Source organism: Haliotis rubra, unplaced genomic scaffold, assembly GCF_003918875.1.
Source record: "Haliotis rubra isolate DU_JTF1 unplaced genomic scaffold, ASM391887v1 Scf345, whole genome shotgun sequence".
NCBI classification, from domain to species: Eukaryota; Metazoa; Mollusca; class Gastropoda; order Lepetellida; family Haliotidae; genus Haliotis; species Haliotis rubra.
Window position 1 is genome coordinate 739500 of NW_025767019.1, and position 20373 is coordinate 759872.

Here is a 20373-nt window from a genome sequence, read left to right on the forward strand (position 1 = left end):
TAGATTCTAACCTGGGTTGTTGTCAGTCTTCTAAGCTTTCGAAGAAAGCGCTTCCGATGTGTCGACCAATCACGTTTGAGCTTTTTCCAAACAATCAAACAGTTCGGCAAGGTGCGTTTGAGCGATACTAACAAGTGGTAATTAGGAAACCAGGAAACAATACAAATAATGTATTCGTTTTGGAAAATAAATTATATTGACTGCTTCTATGACCGGTGCCTTTACCTCTTGAATATATTGAGAAAAAATAATATAACTGGTCAAGCTCTGCAATCTTAGAAATTCAATTTTAATTTTCCGAGAACGAGAACACTAGCGAGAAAACGCAAACACAAATCAATTAGTTCGGCAAATACACTGCTATGTCAACAGTGTTGTAGAACGTGCAGAAATTGTATACTTCAGCCTATGTGCATGTTTATTCTTTGCATAAACTTTGGTTAAACTATGAATTCAGTATCACCAGAAATGACACGAATCACACAAAGGGATAGAAATAAAGATTACAGAACAAAATGTCCTCGGTAATAAAAGTCCTTTTAACTGATTGAGTTATTTATTTGACAAGATTGACATCAAAGATTTAAAAACAAACATGAAGAAATCACATATAATGACAGATTAAATTTTTAAATTAATGTTTGATCTTTACACGACATCTAAAAAAACATGATGTGCTCACGGATTAAATATCTAAACTGGCCTTTGATCCGTAGTAAAACACTATAAAAATAAAGATGAAAAAAGCACTAGTTTTCTATACATTTCTTATTAGAAAATGAAAAGGGGACATTTATCCGGAGAACTTTTTTACTCAGGCAAAGTTAGGACTTTATACCGGTACTTTTTTACCGAGGACTTTTTCACCGAACACCGAAATAAACGCTAGCCCTCTAGCCCGAGCCAATTTCGCTAATATATGTATCCTAGGAGCTAATAGAATTTCTAAGATTTGCGGAATGTTTCTATAAGTTATTACTTTTCATGCTAGTACACTTTCTAGGCTTATCCCTAAAATAAATCTGTTAATTAAGCGTTTAGAGATATTTGCGCACGCATTTTTCGCATGTCCTAGATTTCTATATAATAATTTTCACTTTGTGGTTGAATCATTCATAAAGAATGTGAATTAAGGGGATTAAGCTTTTGTATTGTGGATAGGGAAATGTGTTTTATGTGGAATATGAACACCATGGCGTGTAGGATACACAGTGGCATTTATTACATAAGTAAATGTAAATAAAACAGTGTTAAATACATCATTCGTAAGTCTGTTAAAACGAGCCTGCATGGATAAATTCAGTCTCTTTTCTCTGTCGTGTAAATACAAATGTATATCAAGAATATCCAACAGATTTGATTAAATGCATCGCCCGTGTCATCTTTTTAACGTTGTAACACCGTGCGTCTAAAGAAGTAGGTTTCTTCGATTTGGCTTCAGTAAGCTACGGTTATATATCATGACCTTGTTATGTTATACGAAACAGTTCGATATATCCGTGAGTTCCTTATAGGTGTGTGTTTGTTATAAACGTAGGTTACTATATATTGCATAGGATTAGCATTTGCTTACTTCATTTCAGTATGCGCATTATAGACCTTGATGTGACACTGTGCTTTCATATATACTAGAATGGTGTATCATTGGTTTGTTTGTTGCACTGAGCAATATTCTCAGTTTCTATGGATGTCTTAAATACCGGTATATTTTAGGCAATCCCAAACATTGGCCCGTTACTGAAGCCAATCAAAAGGTAGATGCTGTTTCTATGGATGTCTTAAATACCGGTATATTTTAGGCAATCCCAAACATTGGCCCGTTGCTGAAGTCAATCAATCAAAAGGTATGGATGTCTTATACTATATTTTATGGAATCCCAAACATCTTAAAAGCCAATCAAAAGGTAGATGCTTTTCTATGGATGCAATCCCAAACATTGGCCCGTTGCTGAAGTCAATCAAAAGGTAGATGCTGCTTCTATGGATGTCTTAAATACCGGTATATTTAAGGCAATCCCAAACATTGGCCCGTTGCTGAAGTCAATCAAAAGGTAGATGCTGTTTCTATGGATGTCTTAAATACCGGTATATTTAAGGCAATCCCAAACATTGGCCCGTTGCTGAAGTCAATCAATAGGTAGATGTTGTTCATGTCTTAAATACCGGTATATTTAAGGCAATCCCAAACATTGGCCCGTTGCTGAAGTCAATCAAAAGGTAGATGCTGTTTCTATGGATGTCTTAAATACCGGTATATTTAAGGCAATCCCAAACATTGGCCCGTTGCTGAAGTCAATCAAAAGGTAGATGCTGTTTCTATGGATGTCTTAAATACCGGTATATTTAAGGCAATCCCAAACATTGGCCCGTTGCTGAAGTCAATCAAAAGGTAGATGCTGTTTCTGTGGATGTCTTAAATACCGGTATATTTAAGGCAATCCCAAACATTGGCCCGTTGCTGAAGTCAATCAAAAGGTAGATGCTGTTTCTATGGATGTCTTAAATACCGGTATATTTAAGGCAATCCCAAACATTGGCCCGTTGCTGAAGTCAGTCAAAAGGTAGATGCTGTTTCTGTGGATGTCTTAAATACCGGTATATTTAAGGCAATCCCAAACATTGGCCCGTTGCTGAAGTCAATCAAAAGGTAGATGCTGTTTCTGTGGATGTCTTAAATACCGGTATATTTAAGGCAATCCCAAACATTGGCCCGTTGCTGAAGTCAGTCCAAAGGTAGATGCTGTTTCTGTGGATGTCTTAAATACCGGTATATTTAAGGCAATCCCAAACATTGGCCCGTTGCTGAAGTCAGTCCAAAGGTAGATGCTGTTTCTGTGGATGTCTTAAATACCGGTATATTTAAGGCAATCCCAAACATTGGCCCGTTGCTGAAGTCAGTCCAAAGGTAGAGGCTGCAGACAGGGCCAAGCCTCAGCAACTGAATGCTGGTTGCTGTTACACACACACACACACACACACACACACACACACACACACACACACACACACACACACACACACACACACACACACACACACACACACACACACACACACACACACACACACACACACACACACACACACACACACACACACACACACACACACACACACACACACACACAAAAGCGTCTATCGGCACCGGAAGCAGCGCATCATGATACTCAAGGATCTTCACCACTGTGAAAGAAAAACCCATTTAATTCCTGGGTGTTCGAGGGGGTCAGAGTTGCACTTGGATACAATCACATGAGGGCTATATCAATGTGAACAAATGTATCAAATCCAATTCTACTGCTAAACTCAAGCAAAGTGAAAACGGTATCCCAAGACTAAATAACACTATGTGTTTCAAGTACAAATTATAATTATTCTATGCATGCTATCAAACTGTAAACCCATCAACTGTTTTTGGTTTGTTTTGAGCTACATGGTCCTGTCTGTCTACTAGAGTTAACAATGTTACCAACAGACCATAAATACAAATTTACCACGTGACCCTGACGTTGTCTTAACATCCATATACACCTTATTTATTAGCTGACGATGTAAACCTATACATCACTATATACAGTCGTCTGTTGCAATACTTTGTCTGGTTTATTTCGTTCTACAAATTGGGGAATATTTGAGGCCAGCAGGCACAACGAGATTCCCGCGGTAATCTGGTCCACGTCTGATATCATTTTAGTTCTGTGTTTAATGAGACCGCCTCCGTGGTGTAGTGGTTAGAGCGTCCGCCCGGAGAGCGGAAGGTCGCGGGTTCGATCCCTGACCGCGTCATACCAAAAGACGTTAAAATATGGTACTTGTTGGTTCCTGCCTGGCGCTCGGCATTAATGGGTACAACAAGGACTGGTCGGCTCGGAGTCAGTATAATGTGTCTGAGTGGGGTATTCATGCTTCACTGCGGCATGGTATCTCAGTGGGCTAGCACTATAAAACCAGCTTCAGTCTGGGCTAGTACAAGAAGCCGCACATACACATACACACGCATGCACGTCGTCATATGAGCGAAATATTCTCAAGCACGACGTTAAACTCAATTTCACCTCACCTCTGTGTTTAATATGGATGGGCATCTGGAATTAGATGTTTTGCTAACAGATGACCCCAACACACGGATCGAGTGAGTGAGTTTAGTTTTACGTCGCTTTTAGCAATATTCCAGCAATATCACGGCTGGGGACACCAGAAATGGGCTTCACACATTGCACCCCTGTTGGGAATCGAACCCGGGTCTTCGGCGTGAGGAGCTCACGCTTTAACCACTAGGCTACCCGCCCACTCACCTAGAGTACACGAGTATCGGGGAAGAGAGAGCTTGCGATGCACACTCATAACTCTACATAAAACTCAGCTATTGCCATTGTTTACAGCGGTAAAGTAAAACTTCACTGTCTTCATGACTCTAGGGAGATTAATGTTGTTACAAAAGGCAAAACGCTCGATAGAAGAGGTCTAATAGACCCGTGTGAAAGTTTAATGTAACGACGTTTGAAGGTTTCGAAGAGAATGGTGTAAAATATAATCGATACTGATCTGGCGCCTCCAGGGTTTGCACCCTTCCCCCTGCTCCTTCCCCGCCCCCACGCCATGTAACACACTCCCACCCCCCAGCTTCACCCTCACCCACAGCCTTTGTCTTTCCGGCGCTCTGTCTCCCTTGATGCGTTAACTCAGTGAACATACTGTATAATGTAAGGCAATGGCTTTTCACGCTATCGAGAACTGGCCCGTTGTACCCAGCAGATACTGACTGACATGTGCAGTGCCACGTATTCTCTCGAGGAAGTTGTCAGGAACGCTTAAGTGTCAAAAAATATATAATTTATTACCAGCAATGTATCAATTATTTGAAACCTTTTATCCGCACGTGTTGCATAGCAACTATTATGTTGAAACACCACCGCACCGAAACGATACCGTTTTGCGCGAAAACGGCTACTGAGGCTCAAGGGAATTAACTTACTTAAAACTAAAATAAATCTGAGATATGTAGTCTTTATGCCTAGTTCATTAGTAACGCCACAACACTAATTAACATCACTGTCACGTGTTAATTTCATTTTGTCACTATATATCATTATTGTAAATACCATTGGATGATTGTAATATACTTGTACGTCATAAAATACGTTTATGATTACAAATATACTTTTCTGATTAAATCCAATGTTCGTGCAGTCAATCACATCTTCTCCAGATTAAGTTTAAATGACTTTAATCAAACGTATTATCGCGAGAAGGTATGATTTCACAGTTACAGATCTCTCCATCAACGTTTGTTTTGATAAAACGTCGCAGACAGTTACAAGGGCCTTTCAAATATTGTCATTGGTAAAGCTGTCAGAAGACGGAACTGAAATGCAATGTTACAGGTTTCCAATAGCCGTCCTGTTAGAACCTGTCAGTAGTGGAAAGTACAAAAACACAAAGGCAAGTGGTCAACAAAGATCGAAAAACTGTTACGGGACCTGACGGTCAGGCTGGGTGACTTGGTTGATGAATGTCTTATATTGCACGTCCAACTGATGCATGTCCAACTGATGCACGTCCAACTGATGCACGTCCAACTGATGCATGTCCAACTGATGCATGTCCAACTGCATATAGACCGATGCTCCGAATGTCAATCACTGGATGCCTGGTCCAGACTCGAATATTAATTTACAGACGGCCGCCTTATCACTGCTGAATACGACATTAAACAACAAACAAGCTAACTTTCATCCACTAGATAGTGGAGGGTTATCGGAACTTATACCCTGGAGTTATCGCGGATGACTAACCTTTAAGCCTGTTAGAAACATAAAATAAAGTGAAATAAATAGCAAAAACATACATTATTTGTTATAGTTGCATCGATGAGTTTAGTTATCGACCAGACTGACTCCACTATAAATGTGTATACATTGTCGTCGCTGTGTTTGCTTGTAGCATCAGTGGGACTATGTGGGTGTTATCTAGTGATTAAACTGTTCTTCGTGTTTTGTTGAAATCCTGGTTTTGATATCTTTCTGATATGTCTGTGTTCTAGATACACTACAAAATCCCGATAATGTTTGGTCCGTGTTTGATACGTATTACCAGGGAGACTCTATAGAGTATCCCTGGTATTACATATTGTAACATGCAACTTTACAACTTTATGATATGGAGAAAAAAATGATAATCTCCAATCTCTCCAGTTTTCAGTCACTTTTAGAATCAATTCTTATATTTACATTACATTTTTGTAGGCATTTCTTAGAAGTCGACAGATAACCGTCTCTCTAATGTGCTTCTATAGATATTATTACATTTATAAAAAGAGCCTACCGGTAATATTATTTTGTTCGTGTAAAGGCGGTTTGTTGTCATGGTCAAATTAATACTGTGAATAAATACCGTAACCTGATTGTATCAAAATGGCGACTTCAGACGATTCCAGGGAAGTGTTTCAAAGGAGAGTTCAGGCTAGAATTGCCGGACAGTTTCTGAAGCAAATTGATCCAGGTATATATGTATACAGGAAAATACCATGATGTCAAATGTCCTCGTAGTTACAACCTATAGCCCCTGACACGTAAATAGTTGTCGATATATTCTAGTAGTCCGGTTTTCGAGCGGCTTCAATTTCTAGATATCCGCACAAATGTCTTGATGAATTATTCATTGAGAGACCCTTCGTTCAACAAAACGGTTCGTGCCTGATGAATTAAGTGTTCAGTAGTTGAAGTGAAGCATGAAAATCAAGGTGTCACTGTCATAAAACCAGTGTCAGATTGAAAGCGTTCCTTTGATTGAAATAATGGCAAATGGGAAATAATCTTGAAACTACAGATCCGTGCCAGTTATATTCGGACACTTGATGTTATTTCCATAGACTAAGATGTTATGTCAGTGTAGCATAAATAGTTTTCATGAAGTGAGTTTAGGATAGGTCTTTGTACAATTTGAAAGGCAAATTTGAAATCATCTCTGCTCTGCGCACATATACTACTTTCAGTTCAACCACTATTTAACTAATGACATCACATTTATCAACTTACGTATAGTTCCACAATCCCATAGGCCGCCATGTTAAAGGAGTTCACGGCACTGTACATATGTTGATTAAATTGCAGAGAAAGGGACAGCCAGGTGTTAGAGAAGCATGTGCACAAGTGCCCACCAAGTTATTGATTCATTAGCCTGTGCTGTGCCGTCTCCATCCTTTCTCGCACACCTGGCTGTCCCTTTCTCTGCACTCCTCCCTCGTAACAAATAGTGAACTGTGTCAAAATTTTAATGATAGTTTCTTAAAGAACTTTTTTGGTGGAGTCTGGAAAATTTTCAAATATAAGAAAGCTGTTGGGTTTTAGTAAATGATAAACATGTGTACTATTTATATTTATGTGGCAATTTTGTACAATGATAAAATTTGAAATTCATCGGTCCGTTTCTGACTCAAACGGACTGTATATACATATACAATTTGCTATGACTTGATATGCTCTTTCTCAGAATTTTGTACCAAACTGCAAGTGAGTTAGCCCTATCAACTTTTGCATTATCATATTGTCAACCTATAATTATTATTGTTCAATTCTACAATGTATCTGCTTGTGTTATTATGCCATTCACACTCGTAACCAAAACAAAATGTTACATATTGTTTGTACTCTGGGCCTATGGCCCCTATTACCAAAATAAATTGAACTTGAACTTGTAATCCCAAATATAACATACGTTATATGTGATTGTAGGTAAAATGATTGACTTGGATCATACGAAAATTAAATTCATGAAAATTATTTATGCTGCACTAAATTAACATGTAAATCTATGGAAGATACGTCAAGTGTCCGAATATAACTGGCACGGGTCTGTACCATGGGCCCCAGAATGTAGAGCAGGGACACATCCAAATTTACGCCCTGGGTACCAGAACCCAAATATCCAACCCAACCCAGGAAAACGTTGGAGGTCTCAACCTGTGGGTAGAAAATGTCTGATAGTGAATTATTTTACCGGGCATGAGCAAAATCTCTATTTACATGATTTAGATACACAAACAAATGACCTGGTTGACTGAAGTTGTCATGTGTACAGTATCAGAAAGGTGAATTGCAGTGCATCACTGAGTTTTTTTGTTGTTGTTGTCATTAGCAAGATATCACATGACTATCAATGGGTCAGGTTAGTCCTTCAGGTGCCCAGGCAATGCTTGGGATTCACTCAACCCAAGTACCCTTGGTACCCATACCAACCTTACCACAATTACCCGAAGTATGAATGCAGTATATATCAGTTAGGTGACAGGTGCTGAACGTCTATCACATTTGAGTTATTAAACTCACAAACATTCCTAATGCAACTGTTAAAGCTAATGAGTGTTTCTTGAAACAATGCTTAAATTGTTTGTATTTTTCATGTAAGTATCATCCTCTGTATAATCCTTGCTTAATATACTATATGAAATCTATTGTAATTATTTCATACCACATGTGGCTTAATAATTTTCTTTGCTTAGATAAACCAGAAAACATTGTTAAAAAGTTTATCCAATCAAAGGTGATTCATCATATTCATTCATAAAAATAATTAAGTTTCTTTTCACTTATCAGCCATGTAGATGGAATATTGCTGAGTGTGGTGTTAAACAACAAACCACCAACAAACTTACCATAGACCAACATACTCTCTGTTGTGATATTGTGTAATTGAATCAGTTAAGGTGAGCTGTTGTACCTATGATTTTCTTGCAATATTATGTTGCAGATGCCCTTGAGGACCCAGACCGATACAGTGGTACCAATGCTGGCAAACTTACCAGTCAGATAGACCCAGAAACTCAGAAGAAATTTGAGGCAAAGTTTGGAAAATACCGTCGAAAGGAATCTGTATTCAGCATTGTCAATGTGCTCTGGTTGGTGGCTGGTGTGGCGGTGTTTTATTTCTCAGATGTTGTCATGGTGATCAGATACGACCCCCGTGTGGACAGGTAAATGTTATACAATTTGTTGTGAATGTCATGTGTGATCCTTGTTTTGACTAGTGATTGTTTTACAACTTTGTTGTGAATGTCATGTGTCTTCCTTGTTTTGACTGGTAAATGTTATACAACTTTGCTGTGAATGTCATGTGTCTTCCTTGTTTTGACTGGTGACTGTTATACAACTTTGCTGTGAATGTCATGTGTCATCCTTGTTTTGACTGGTGATTGTTATACTTATCAAAAGGTGATCAGTTATGACAATAATTTTGACAGATGTTTGTTTTTCTTTACAAAAGGGGTCATGGGGATCAAATATACTTCATTTCATGTTGATAAGGGTTGGTGTAAGTTTTCCGATGTTGCCATGGTGACTAGTAATCATAATGCAACTCATGCTGACAAATGATTGTTTTACTTTTCATTGTTGACAAGCTGACATATGTTTGTTTATCTTTACGGATGTTGTCATGGTGATATGATATGATACGTGTGTAACCGTGTAACTCACAGAAGATGGTTATCACAAGCAAAATAGATATTTCTTCAAAACAGCACTTTGCAATTTTTGTAATTACTGTGAAAAACGTTCCTTATGTCCGGAATGGCTTGTTATCAGTTTAACTAATACCAACACACATGCATCTATACACACACACTTGTCATCATGATGTTTTGTGATTCTATTTCAAGTGACAGAGTCTGTAAATATGAGCTCATGCTGACAGATTGATGCTGTCATGGTGACTAAATATGATGCTGATGCTGTATGTCTGGGTTATACATTTGTATGGGGTAAACATTCATATTTCGTGTACAGGTTTCAAACTTTTAATTCCTCTGGAGCGTTAGTGCAGACTTTAACATAACATCTTTAATGCAAATGTATTTTTTAAAAGTGTATGGCCATAGTGAGAATTGTTAGAAAATACTGTATGTGAGGATACAGAGTGAGTAAGTGAGTGAGTTTAGTTTTACGCAGTTTTTGGCAATATTCCAGTGATATCACAACAAGGGACACCAGAAATGGGCTTCACACATTGTACACATTACGGTATTGAAACCTGGTTTCAGTGTGACGAGTGAAGGCTGTAACTACTAGGCTACCCAGCGTTCAAAATACCTGCCTGCCGATCGCCCGGGATGGGTTATTTTCAACACGGACTGCCAGATTCTCAAATTCACCTGCCTGACGGTCGGGTTAAATTTAGACTTGTATATGAAGTTAATATTAGTTTTATCAATATTTTACAAGTTTTAATTTAATTATACTAAGTAAATTGGTATTTTTGTGGGCAGGTAAGTTTTGGTAAGTGCTGGCAAGTTTTACATCTAACCAGCGCGCTGTGGTCTGGCTGAACATTTTGGGAGTTTCATACCCTGGGCTACTCCACCGTCTCAGTTCATGTATAAGGCATAACATTAATGACATAGACCACAATATGAGCGCACTGCCAATTGAGCTCAAATAAGTACATTTGAAGGGGTATGAACTTAGAATACATTCATTGATTGGCCTCCGGATAGCAGAAATGATCACCATTACAATTCGGATGGAATCATTACAATGTTTTTCACCAATTTCCACCAATTTGCTAAAATGAAATGCATTTCAATATGGGCTGAAAACATCAACTGCTATTGATTTTCCTTTCACTGATGTGTTTGCTGCAAATAAATGAAAAATATTGATAAACATGATTATTAATAAATGCACATAGAGCATTTTGGTCATCTTTTCACATGTTGTTCATAGTTTCTTCGAAAATGATGTTTTCACTGTCTGCATATTGTATGTAACTTTCATTGTCATTTCTACCCATGAAGAGCCAGGTTAGAATTGATCTTCTGCAACCTGTGCTTGTGGTAAGAGGCAACTAATTAGATCAGGTGGTCAGACTCACTTACTTGGTTGACACATCATAGATCGATGCTCATACTGTTGATCACTGGATTGTCTGGTCCAGACTTGATTATTTACAGACTGCCGCCATATAGCTAGGATATTGCTGAGCGTGACGTTAACAACAAACCAACCCACCAATCATGGTCATTTCACCAAGGTTTAGCTTGTCTTCTTTACTGTTTGGATGTTTTGATGTGTGGAAGACGAATTTGTCAATCATGCTCAGGGCTCTAGTGAATTTTTCAACATCAGGAGTACGTACTCCTTATTTTTTCAATATGAGAGTACTGGAAAACCTTAAGTGTACATTTAGAGTACTGAATGGAAATTAATGGAGTACTATATCACTAATCTTGTAAACTTGCAACATCAATATTTATGTCTGATTAACAATTCTTGACATGCAGCACCTTGTTCATAAAGTATTCACAGCAGGGCCTAGATTTTTTAAGCTCTCTTAGCGCTAAGATAGTCGTAAGTGCCATACATTAACATTAACTTATGGCTATCTTAGCACTAAGAGAGCTTCCAAAATCTAGGCCCAGGAGACTGTAGTTTGTGTATGTGTGAAGCCGACATTTGATAAGTAATATTGACTGGTAAAAAGATTAGGTACCATATGGAGTTTAAAAACGATACACTTGGTAATTAAATAATGTTGTTATCTATTTTCCTTATGAAATTGTCCATGTGTATATGTAAGAAAGTAACTCAAAATTGATTTGTTAAAGTGGTATATTTTGCAGATACACCACTCACCGAGAGCTCTGCTGTACTGAAGTAAAAGTAATAATTACCCAAATTACATTGGCTGACCAGCAGATGTGACAAATGGCAGTTATGTTTCCCAGCTGGTCTATCTCAGCTGAACAGAACAGTATTATATTCTCATAAATCAAACAACATGATTTAGAGAACATACATATATTGTGATACAATGTGCCATGATAGCTTATATACATTTAAATATGTTAGAAATGTATGATAAAACAGGGACAGTTTCTGTACCAAAGGGGGATAGTTGGATTTCATAAAGGAAATATATTTATCAATATGAGTGTTATAACAAAAGTAACTTGAAAGTGTGCTTTTTCATCATCAAGAGCTGTATATGATAAGATACCGTAATGTGAAATTCATCACAAATAACATGGTGGCTACAAATTGTACAATATTCTAATTTCTATGTCTATATTAGACGGTTTGTCTAGTTATTTTTCTAATTATCACAAGTCCTGAGTGAGTCAAATGAAGACACATACAAGGTGCGAGATGTAAAGTTGTTTTAAGACATCCCAACATGTGACCACCAAGATTGAGAACCATGTTGTTTCTAAATGGCATTTCTGGACATTGATGTGTAATAACACACACATCTTGAAAACCGAATTTGTATCACCAGATTGGTGCTGAGATGGACCATTATATATGGTTTTGAGTGAAAAACTGCTTGTTTACAACTTAATTTAGTTTCATTCTTGGGGGAATTGTCAGAAGTGACAGCTGTTTAAATTGTCGCTGAATGTGGTGTTTCCCAGTGGGGATGTTGTCAAAAGTGTGGCAGAATTTGATTTGACCTTTGGATAAGATGTTGTTCTGTTGAAGCTGGGATGGAAATTAACCAAAGACTTCTGCCTGCATGAATATGAATAACATATAGCAATATTTTCAAGGAAAATGTTTGAAATTCTGCTAGCACTGAGAATATCTGTAACATTATTTGGTCAGGCCAGCAGGCTTGTGATAATTTCCAACCCTGTTTAGTGTTGTTCAGATTGCCCCATAATAACATTAAACACAGTGTTTGGTTATTCACCATTGCATGATTTGAGTCACTGCAATTGCTGAGATGGCCCCTTAATGAGATGTTGTGTAGTGCCTGTTATCCACCATTAGATGTATTGAGATGGCCCCTTGTTGAGATGTTGTGTCAGGCTCTTGTTATCCTTTGTTACATGTGTTGAGATGGTCCCTTAATCAGATGTAGTGTAGTGCTTGAATTATATATATTTCAATGTGTTGAGATGGCCCCTAGATGGGATTTTGTGCAGTGCTCATGTTATCCACCTTCCATGTGTTGAGATGGCCCCTCGTTGAGATGTTGTGTAGAGCTTGTGTAATCCACCTTTCTATGTGTTGAGCTGGCCCCCCTAATATGAGTGCTTGTGTTATCCTTCCTCACATGTTTTGAGAAGGTCCCTTGTTGAGATGTTATATAGTGCTTGTGTTATTCTTCATCACATGTTTTGAGATGACCCTTGACATGCCAATTTTTTTGTTTATGAGATTTATTAACTGTTGGCAGTATTGATCATGAATTATCAAGTCTTCACTCAACTCAATATTTCTTCTGCCATTTTCTGTCCTTATGGACACTCATTCTTCTTCAAATTGACACTCGATTATTTTTGTTAACCCGTTTCTATAGCAACTAATGTCTCTCGATCTGTCAGTCATTATTTTTGGAGGATGATCATTAGGTTGGTTTAATTACCCTGGAATGTTTTCAGTTAGATGGGTTAGCAGAATGATAAATGTGACTTGGTTTTCCCAGCCACTAATCTTGTTTGCCCCTTTCTTGCAGGCAGCATGAGTGAATGTAACTGTAATGGCGACCAGGCACCTGTTATACATTACTTGGGCTCGTTTTGTTTGCCTGCAATGAGAAGCATTGAATCAGATGATGTACAGTTATTTCTCATCCTCTTGTCTCATTAGTTTGTTGGGTCTGAGCAACAGCGTTTTCCCTGATTACGACGTGAATCTCCTGATTAGGTGGTTGTTGGCAGTCAGCAGTATTCCAGTTATGTATCACAGTCTGTAAATGATTTAGTTGGACAAGCATACCTGTGGTTGACGTTCTGAACAACATTCTATACCATCAAGGTGACTGAGTATGGCCATCCCATGTAGTTCCATGCTATAACAGGTTGTGGAGTTCTTGGTCTATACTGACTGGGCTCCCAGTTCCTGTGGAGTAGAAGTCTGTTGTCATTGGTTGCTTGAAGTTGTTTGTCATAAATTGACAGTTTGTTGCATAGCTGTCAACACTTGAAAGTTCCAATGAGTGAGAAGCTGGGATCCACAGGAGCACAGTGGTGTAGTGGCTAGCATGCTGGCCTCTCACGCCAAAGCCCAGGTTTGACTCCCGGTGGAGACACCAAAATTTGTGACCTGGGTCTCATACTGTGTTGTATCCCTGGGCAAGGCACTTCATCCACATTGCGCTCAGTCCACCCAGCTGTTTAAAATGGGTACCTGAGAAGCAGATGTACGGACCTATACGGTCGCACGAAGCACTTAGTAGCAGCTTTGAAAGTACAATTCCGCCAGGGTAATAATGTAACGCCAGAGAACAGCATCGCGTTGGATTCTAGGCGCAAAAACTAGCCTTATTATTACTATTATCCAGTGGGGGCAGCCCCCATTCAGGTCCAGGGCGACTCCCTGGTGGGGGGTTGTAGGGTCGGTTTTTAAATGATTTAAAGATGATTTTTGTGTCATTTAACGCTAGTTTATTTGTATTTTTTTCAATAATGCATGAGTTTAGAGACATAATGTGTGAGTGCATGACATTGAGGTAAAATGCATGAGTCTCACACAGTATGCGTGAGAGTTGACAGGGATGTTGTTGAGAAAATTCAGTGACAACTTCCTTCTGTTCCCTGTGTTTGACATGACATGAGGGAAACAAATACCAGCGCCTTGAGCAAGCAATGGGTGCATGGATATGTGCGCTATATAAATATCCTATAATAATAATAAAAATAATAATAAACATAATGCCCTTGAGCACCAAAGCACAAATCATGCAAGCTCTTGATGGTTACAGGTAACACGGTTACAGGTGAACAATGGAAGAAGGCTGTTCAGGGTAGATTAAGCTTGACAGTGGAAGAAGGCTGTTCAGGGTAGATTAAGCTTGACAGTGGAAGAAGGCTGTTCAGGGTAGATTAAGCTTGACAGTGGAAGAAGGCTGTTCAGGGTAGATTAAGCTTGACAGTGGAAGAAGGCTGTTCAGGGTAGATCAAGCTTAACAGTGGAAGAAGGCTGTTCAAGCTTGACAGTGGAAGAAGGCTGTTCAGGGTAGATTAAGCTTGACAGTGGAAGAAGGCTGTTCAGGGTAGATTAAGCTTGACAGTGGAAGAAGGCTGTTCAGGGTAGATTAAGCTTGACAGTGGAAGAAGGCTGTTCAGGGTAGATCAAGCTTGACAGTGGAAGAAGGTTGTTCAGGGTAGATCAAGCTTAACAGTGGAAGAAGGCTGTTCAAGCTTGACAGTGGAAGAAGGCTGTTCAGGGTAGATTAAGCTTGACAGTGGAAGAAGGCTGTTCAGGGTAGATTAAGCTTGACAGTGGAAGAAGGCTGTTCAGGGTAGATTGCTTGACAGTTGAAGAAGGCTGTTCAGGGTAGATCAAGCTTAACAGTGGAAGAAGGCTGTTCAGGGTAGATTAAGCTTGACAGTGGAAGAAGGCTGTTCAGGGTAGATTAAGCTTGACAGTGGAAGAAGGCTGTTCAGGGTAGATTAAGCTTGACAGTGGAAGAAGGCTGTTCAGGGTAGATTAAGCTTGACAGTGGAAGAAGGCTGTTCAGGGTAGATTAAGCTTGACGGCTTGGAAGTGGGTTTTCAGGCTAGTTCAAGCTTAACAGTGGAAGAAGGCTGTTCAAGCTTGACAGTGGAAGAAGGCTGTTCAGGGTAGATTAAGCTTGACAGTGGAAGAAGGCTGTTCAGGGTAGATTAAGCTTGACAGTGGAAGAAGGCTGTTCAGGGTAGATTAAGCTTGACAGTGGAAGAAGGCTGTTCAGGGTAGATCAAGCTTGACAGTGGAAGAAGGCTGTTCAGGGTAGATTAAGCTTGACAGTGGAAGAAGGCTGTTCAGGGTAGATTAAGCTTGACAGTGGAAGAAGGCTGTTCAGGGTAGATTAAAGCTTGACAGTGGAAGAAGGCTGTTCAGGGTAGATTAAGCTTGACAGTGGAAGAAGGCTGTTCAGGGTAGATTAAGCTTGACAGTTGAAGAAGGCTGTTCAGGTAGATTAAGCTTGAACAGTGGAAGAAGGCTGTTCAGGGTAGATTAAGCTTCACAGTGGAAGAAGGCTGTTCAGGGTAGATTAAGCTTGACAGTGGAAGAAGGCTGTTCAGGGTAGATTAAGCTTGACAGTGGAAGAAGGCTGTTCAGGGTAGATTAAGCTTGACAGTGGAAGAAGGCTGTTCAGGGTAGATTAAGCTTGACAGTGGAAGAAGGCTGTTCAGGGTAGATCAAGCTTAACAGTGGAAGAAGGCTTTTCAGGGTAGATTAAGCTTGACAGTGGAAGAAGGCTGTTCAAGCTTGACAGTGGAAGAAGGCTGTTCAGGGTAGATTAAGCTTGACAGTGGAAGAAGGCTGTTCAGGGTAGATTAAGCTTGACAGTGGAAGAAGGCTGTTCAGGGTAGATCAAGCTTGACAGTGGAAGAAGGCTGTTCAGGGTAGATCAAGCTTAACAGTGGTAAAAGGTGGTTGAAGGTTGGCAGTGGTTCAGGAATGTTCAAGATTGGACCATGGCATTTGGGTGATGCAGGGTGGCTCACAGTTGGGATTGGTACAGACAAGATCAGTGGTCACTGAGTGAGTGACTGTTTCTTACATTTCTATTAGTAACATTCCAGCAAAATGACACCAGAAATTGGCTTCACACATTGTACCCATGTAGGGAAGTGAACCTGGGTCTTCTGCTTCACGAACAAGGTCAGTAGTGGTAGAGGTTGGTTCAAGATGGGCGATGGTACAGAATAATACATTGTGGGCTGTGGTTACGTTCGGTTAAGGATAAGCAATGGTACAGACAGGTTGGTACTTTGTTGGTTCATGGGAGGAAGAGATACGTGAGGGTTCATGGTAGGGCTGTAATGATGCATCAAACTATCGATGCATTGTAATAGTTGAGTCTCTGATAGCAATTCATCGATGGTAGAAACGAAAAACTATCGATGCATCAATAGTATGTGTGACTATCGATAGTTTGGTAATTGACTTCCGATAATAAATGTCAGTGCAAATTACAGGAAGTACCAATTCGTTCACTTTGATTTAGAGTGTAGACTTGCAGCTTCACTGAGTTTGTTTTAATTGTTTACCTGATCTGGGTTTCAAGTTTCTTGTCAGCTATTAAATTGACTGAAACTACTTTAACCTGTTTTTATTTCATATAAACATTTGGGAAATGACTTCAAATGAGAGTTGGTGGCAATAGTCTTCGCTATCACAATAGTTGTTTCCCCCTCAATAGTCACCCCTAGTTCATGGCGTCCAGTAGTGTAGCTAGTATTACAATCAGTGAAGTGCACCACGGCCTTTAAAAAACAGCAGTAGTGAAAGCGTGTTCTGATGGAACAGCTAATTTCTTCAACAATTTTCATCATTGTCAATATCTAAAATATCACTGTATCACTTAGAATCGACAAAATGTCAGGATTTCATGCAAAATACAATTTTAGATTGTTTGCAGGCTATTGGCTTTCAATGTAATGTTCATGTGTTGAAATAATGGAGAACATTCCACGACTAATAAGTTTTGGAATTGACATGAAATGAACGCTTATATCCAACAGTAGAAGAAAAAGCAACCAAGTGTTCCTGACAAGAAAATTGTGAATTTCCAGGTCGATGGGGACTGGGATAGATAGATCAGTAAAGCTTGTGACAAATGTGTCTGGAGTTACCTCCCTTTGCCCACATGGTCTCATAGCCCCAGTGCACTGAGAGTAAAGCCAAAATGTTGTAAATTTGGAGTCCAGCCATGTGACATCAACTAGTGCGAAGACTGCACAAGTCCTGAAATCAAATCAAGGAAAAAAATATGGAACATCAATCTAGAAATAAAAAGTCCCTTTTCAAATGAATTATATGAGTTTTTTGTGTGGCAAGCCCACTGGCAGATGGAAGTAAATTGCCGACCTCGCTCTGGAATATTGATTAAATAGTCTCTGTGTCAAATATTATTGAAAAAACATTTCAAAAACAGCCGAAGTAAATTGACCACAAACACAGCTTGGCATAACAGTAACCTCCCAACTGCTGCTGAGCGACAGTGTTGTCATGGGAACTAGACAATTTATCCTTTTTGTTTTTAGGAGAAAGTTTTCAGATTATACCTAGAGCAATGTTTTTTCATTGTTTTGTAACATACGTTTCAGAGGAGTTATCATTTGACATCTTATGTTCTGAAAACTGTTGAGTCAGTGTAGAAGCCGCAACTCTACGAGTGTTAAACAATCAGACACCATTGTTGTAGTGTCTGTGTATTATACAACATTGTTGTAGTGTCTGTGTATTATACACCATTGTTGTAGTGTCTGTGTAAGATACACCATTGTTGTTGTGTCAGTGTAAGATACACCATTGTTGTAGTGTCAGTGTAAGATACACCATTGTTGTAGTGTCTGTGTAAGATACACCATTGTTGTAGTGTCTGTGTAAGATACACCATTGTTGTAGTGTCAGTGTAAGATACACCATTGTTGTGTAAGATACACCATTATTGTAGTGTCAGTACACCATTGTTGAGTGTCACCATACACCATTGTTGTAGTGTCAGTGTAAGATACACCATTGTTGTAGTGTCAGTGTAAGATACACCATTGTTGTAGTGTCAGTGTAAGATACACCATTGTTGTAGTGTCAGTGTAAGATACACCATTGTTGTAGTGTCTGTGTAAGATACACCATTGTTGTAGTGTCAGTGTAAGATACACCATTGTTGTAGTGTCTGTGTAAGATACACCATTGTTGTAGTGTCAGTGTAAGATACCATTGTTGTAGTGTGTCTTGTGTAAGATACACCATTGTTGTAGTGTCAGTGTAAGATACACCATTGTTGTAGTGTCTGTGTAAGATACACCATTGTTGTAGTGTCTGTGTAAGATACACCATTGTTGTAGTGTCAGTGTAAGATACACCATTGTTGTAGTGTCAGTGTAAGATACACCATTGTTGTAGTGTCAGTGTAGTGTCAGTGTAAGATACACCATTGTTGTAGTGTCAGTATAAGTTGTATACACACCATTGTTGTAGTGTCAGTGTAAGATACACCATTGTTGTAGTGTCTGTGTAAGATACACCATTGTTGTAGTGTCTGTGTAAGATACACCATTGTTGTAGTGTCTGTGTAAGATACACCATTGTTGTAGTGTCTGTGTAAGATACACCATTGTTGTAGTGTCAGTGTAAGATACACCATTGTTGTAGTGTCAGTGTAAGATACACCATTGTTGTAGTGTCAGTGTAAGATACACCATTGTTGTAGTGTCAGTGTAAGATACACCATTGTTGTAGTGTCACCATTGTTGTAGTGTCTAAGATGTCACACCATTGTTGTAGTGTCTGTGTAAGATACACCATTGTTGTAGTGTCTGTGTAAGATACACCATTGTTGTAGTGTCTGTGTAAGATACACCATTGTTGTAGTGTCTGTGTAAGATACACCATTGTTGTAGTGTCTGTGTAAGATACACCATTGTTGTAGTGTCTGTGTAAGATACACCATTGTTGTAGTGTCAGTGTAAGATACACCATTGTTGTAGTGTCTGTGTCAAGTAAGATACACCATTGTTGTAGTGTCAGTGTAAGATACACCATTGTTGTAGTGTCCACACCATTGTTGTAGTGTCTGTGTAAGATACACCATTGTTGTAGTGTCTGTGTAAGATACACCATTGTTGTAGTGTCTGTGTACCACCATTGTTGTAGTGTCAACTGTGTAAGATACACCATTGTTGTTGTGTGTCTGTGTAAGATACACCATTGTTGTAGTGTCAGTGTAAGATACACCATTGTTGTAGTGTCAGTGTAAGATACACCATTGTTGTAGTGTCTGTGTAGTGTCTGTGTAGATACACCATTGTTGTAGTGTCAGTGTAAGATACACCATTGTTGTAGTGTCTGTGTAAGATACACCATTGTTGTAGTGTGTCCATTGTTGTAGTGTCTATGTAGGATACACCATTGTTGTTGTGTCAGTGTAAGATACACCATTGTTGTAGTGTCTGTGTAGGATACACCATTGTTGTAGTGTCTGTGTAAGATACACCATTGTTGTAGTGTCTGTGTAAGATACACCATTGTTGTAGTGTCAGTGTAAGATACACCATTGTTGTAGTGTCTGTGTAAGATACACCATTGTTGTAGTGTCTGTGTAAGATACACCATTGTTGTTGTGTCTATGTAGGATACACCATTGTTTGTTCTAGTGTAGTGTCAGTGTAGGATACACCACTGTTGTAGTGTCTGTTTAAGATAGTTCACCACTGTTACATGAATGTTGACAGTTCAGCATGCGGATTAGAGTTTACTTTGTTGGAAAGAGACATGTCATCATGCTGCATAGAAATGTGTTTCTTGCAAAAGAATTCATCTTTCTGAAAAAGGGCAGTGCTGCATGTAAATTCAGTTTGGACTGAAGAGGGAAAGGTATTTATTGGTTTAGAAAAATGTTTGGGACAGAGATGATCTTGCTGTGTAGAATGAGAGTTGA

At 39.1% G+C, this 20373-nt stretch overlaps 1 protein-coding gene across 1 annotated transcript in view; it reads left to right on the plus strand.

The window, feature by feature from the left end:
- The first annotated feature begins 6385 nt into the window (after window positions 1–6385).
- The window catches only part of LOC124284816 (transmembrane protein 128-like), a 72033-nt gene continuing 58045 nt past the window's right edge, over window positions 6386–20373 (plus strand). Inside the window, exons 1-2 of the mRNA XM_046720937.1 lie at window positions 6386–6501; window positions 8749–8971. Coding sequence (XP_046576893.1) covers window positions 6414–6501; window positions 8749–8971 — 311 coding nt within the window. The 5' untranslated portion in view covers window positions 6386–6413. The remainder of the gene's footprint in view (window positions 6502–8748; window positions 8972–20373) is intronic.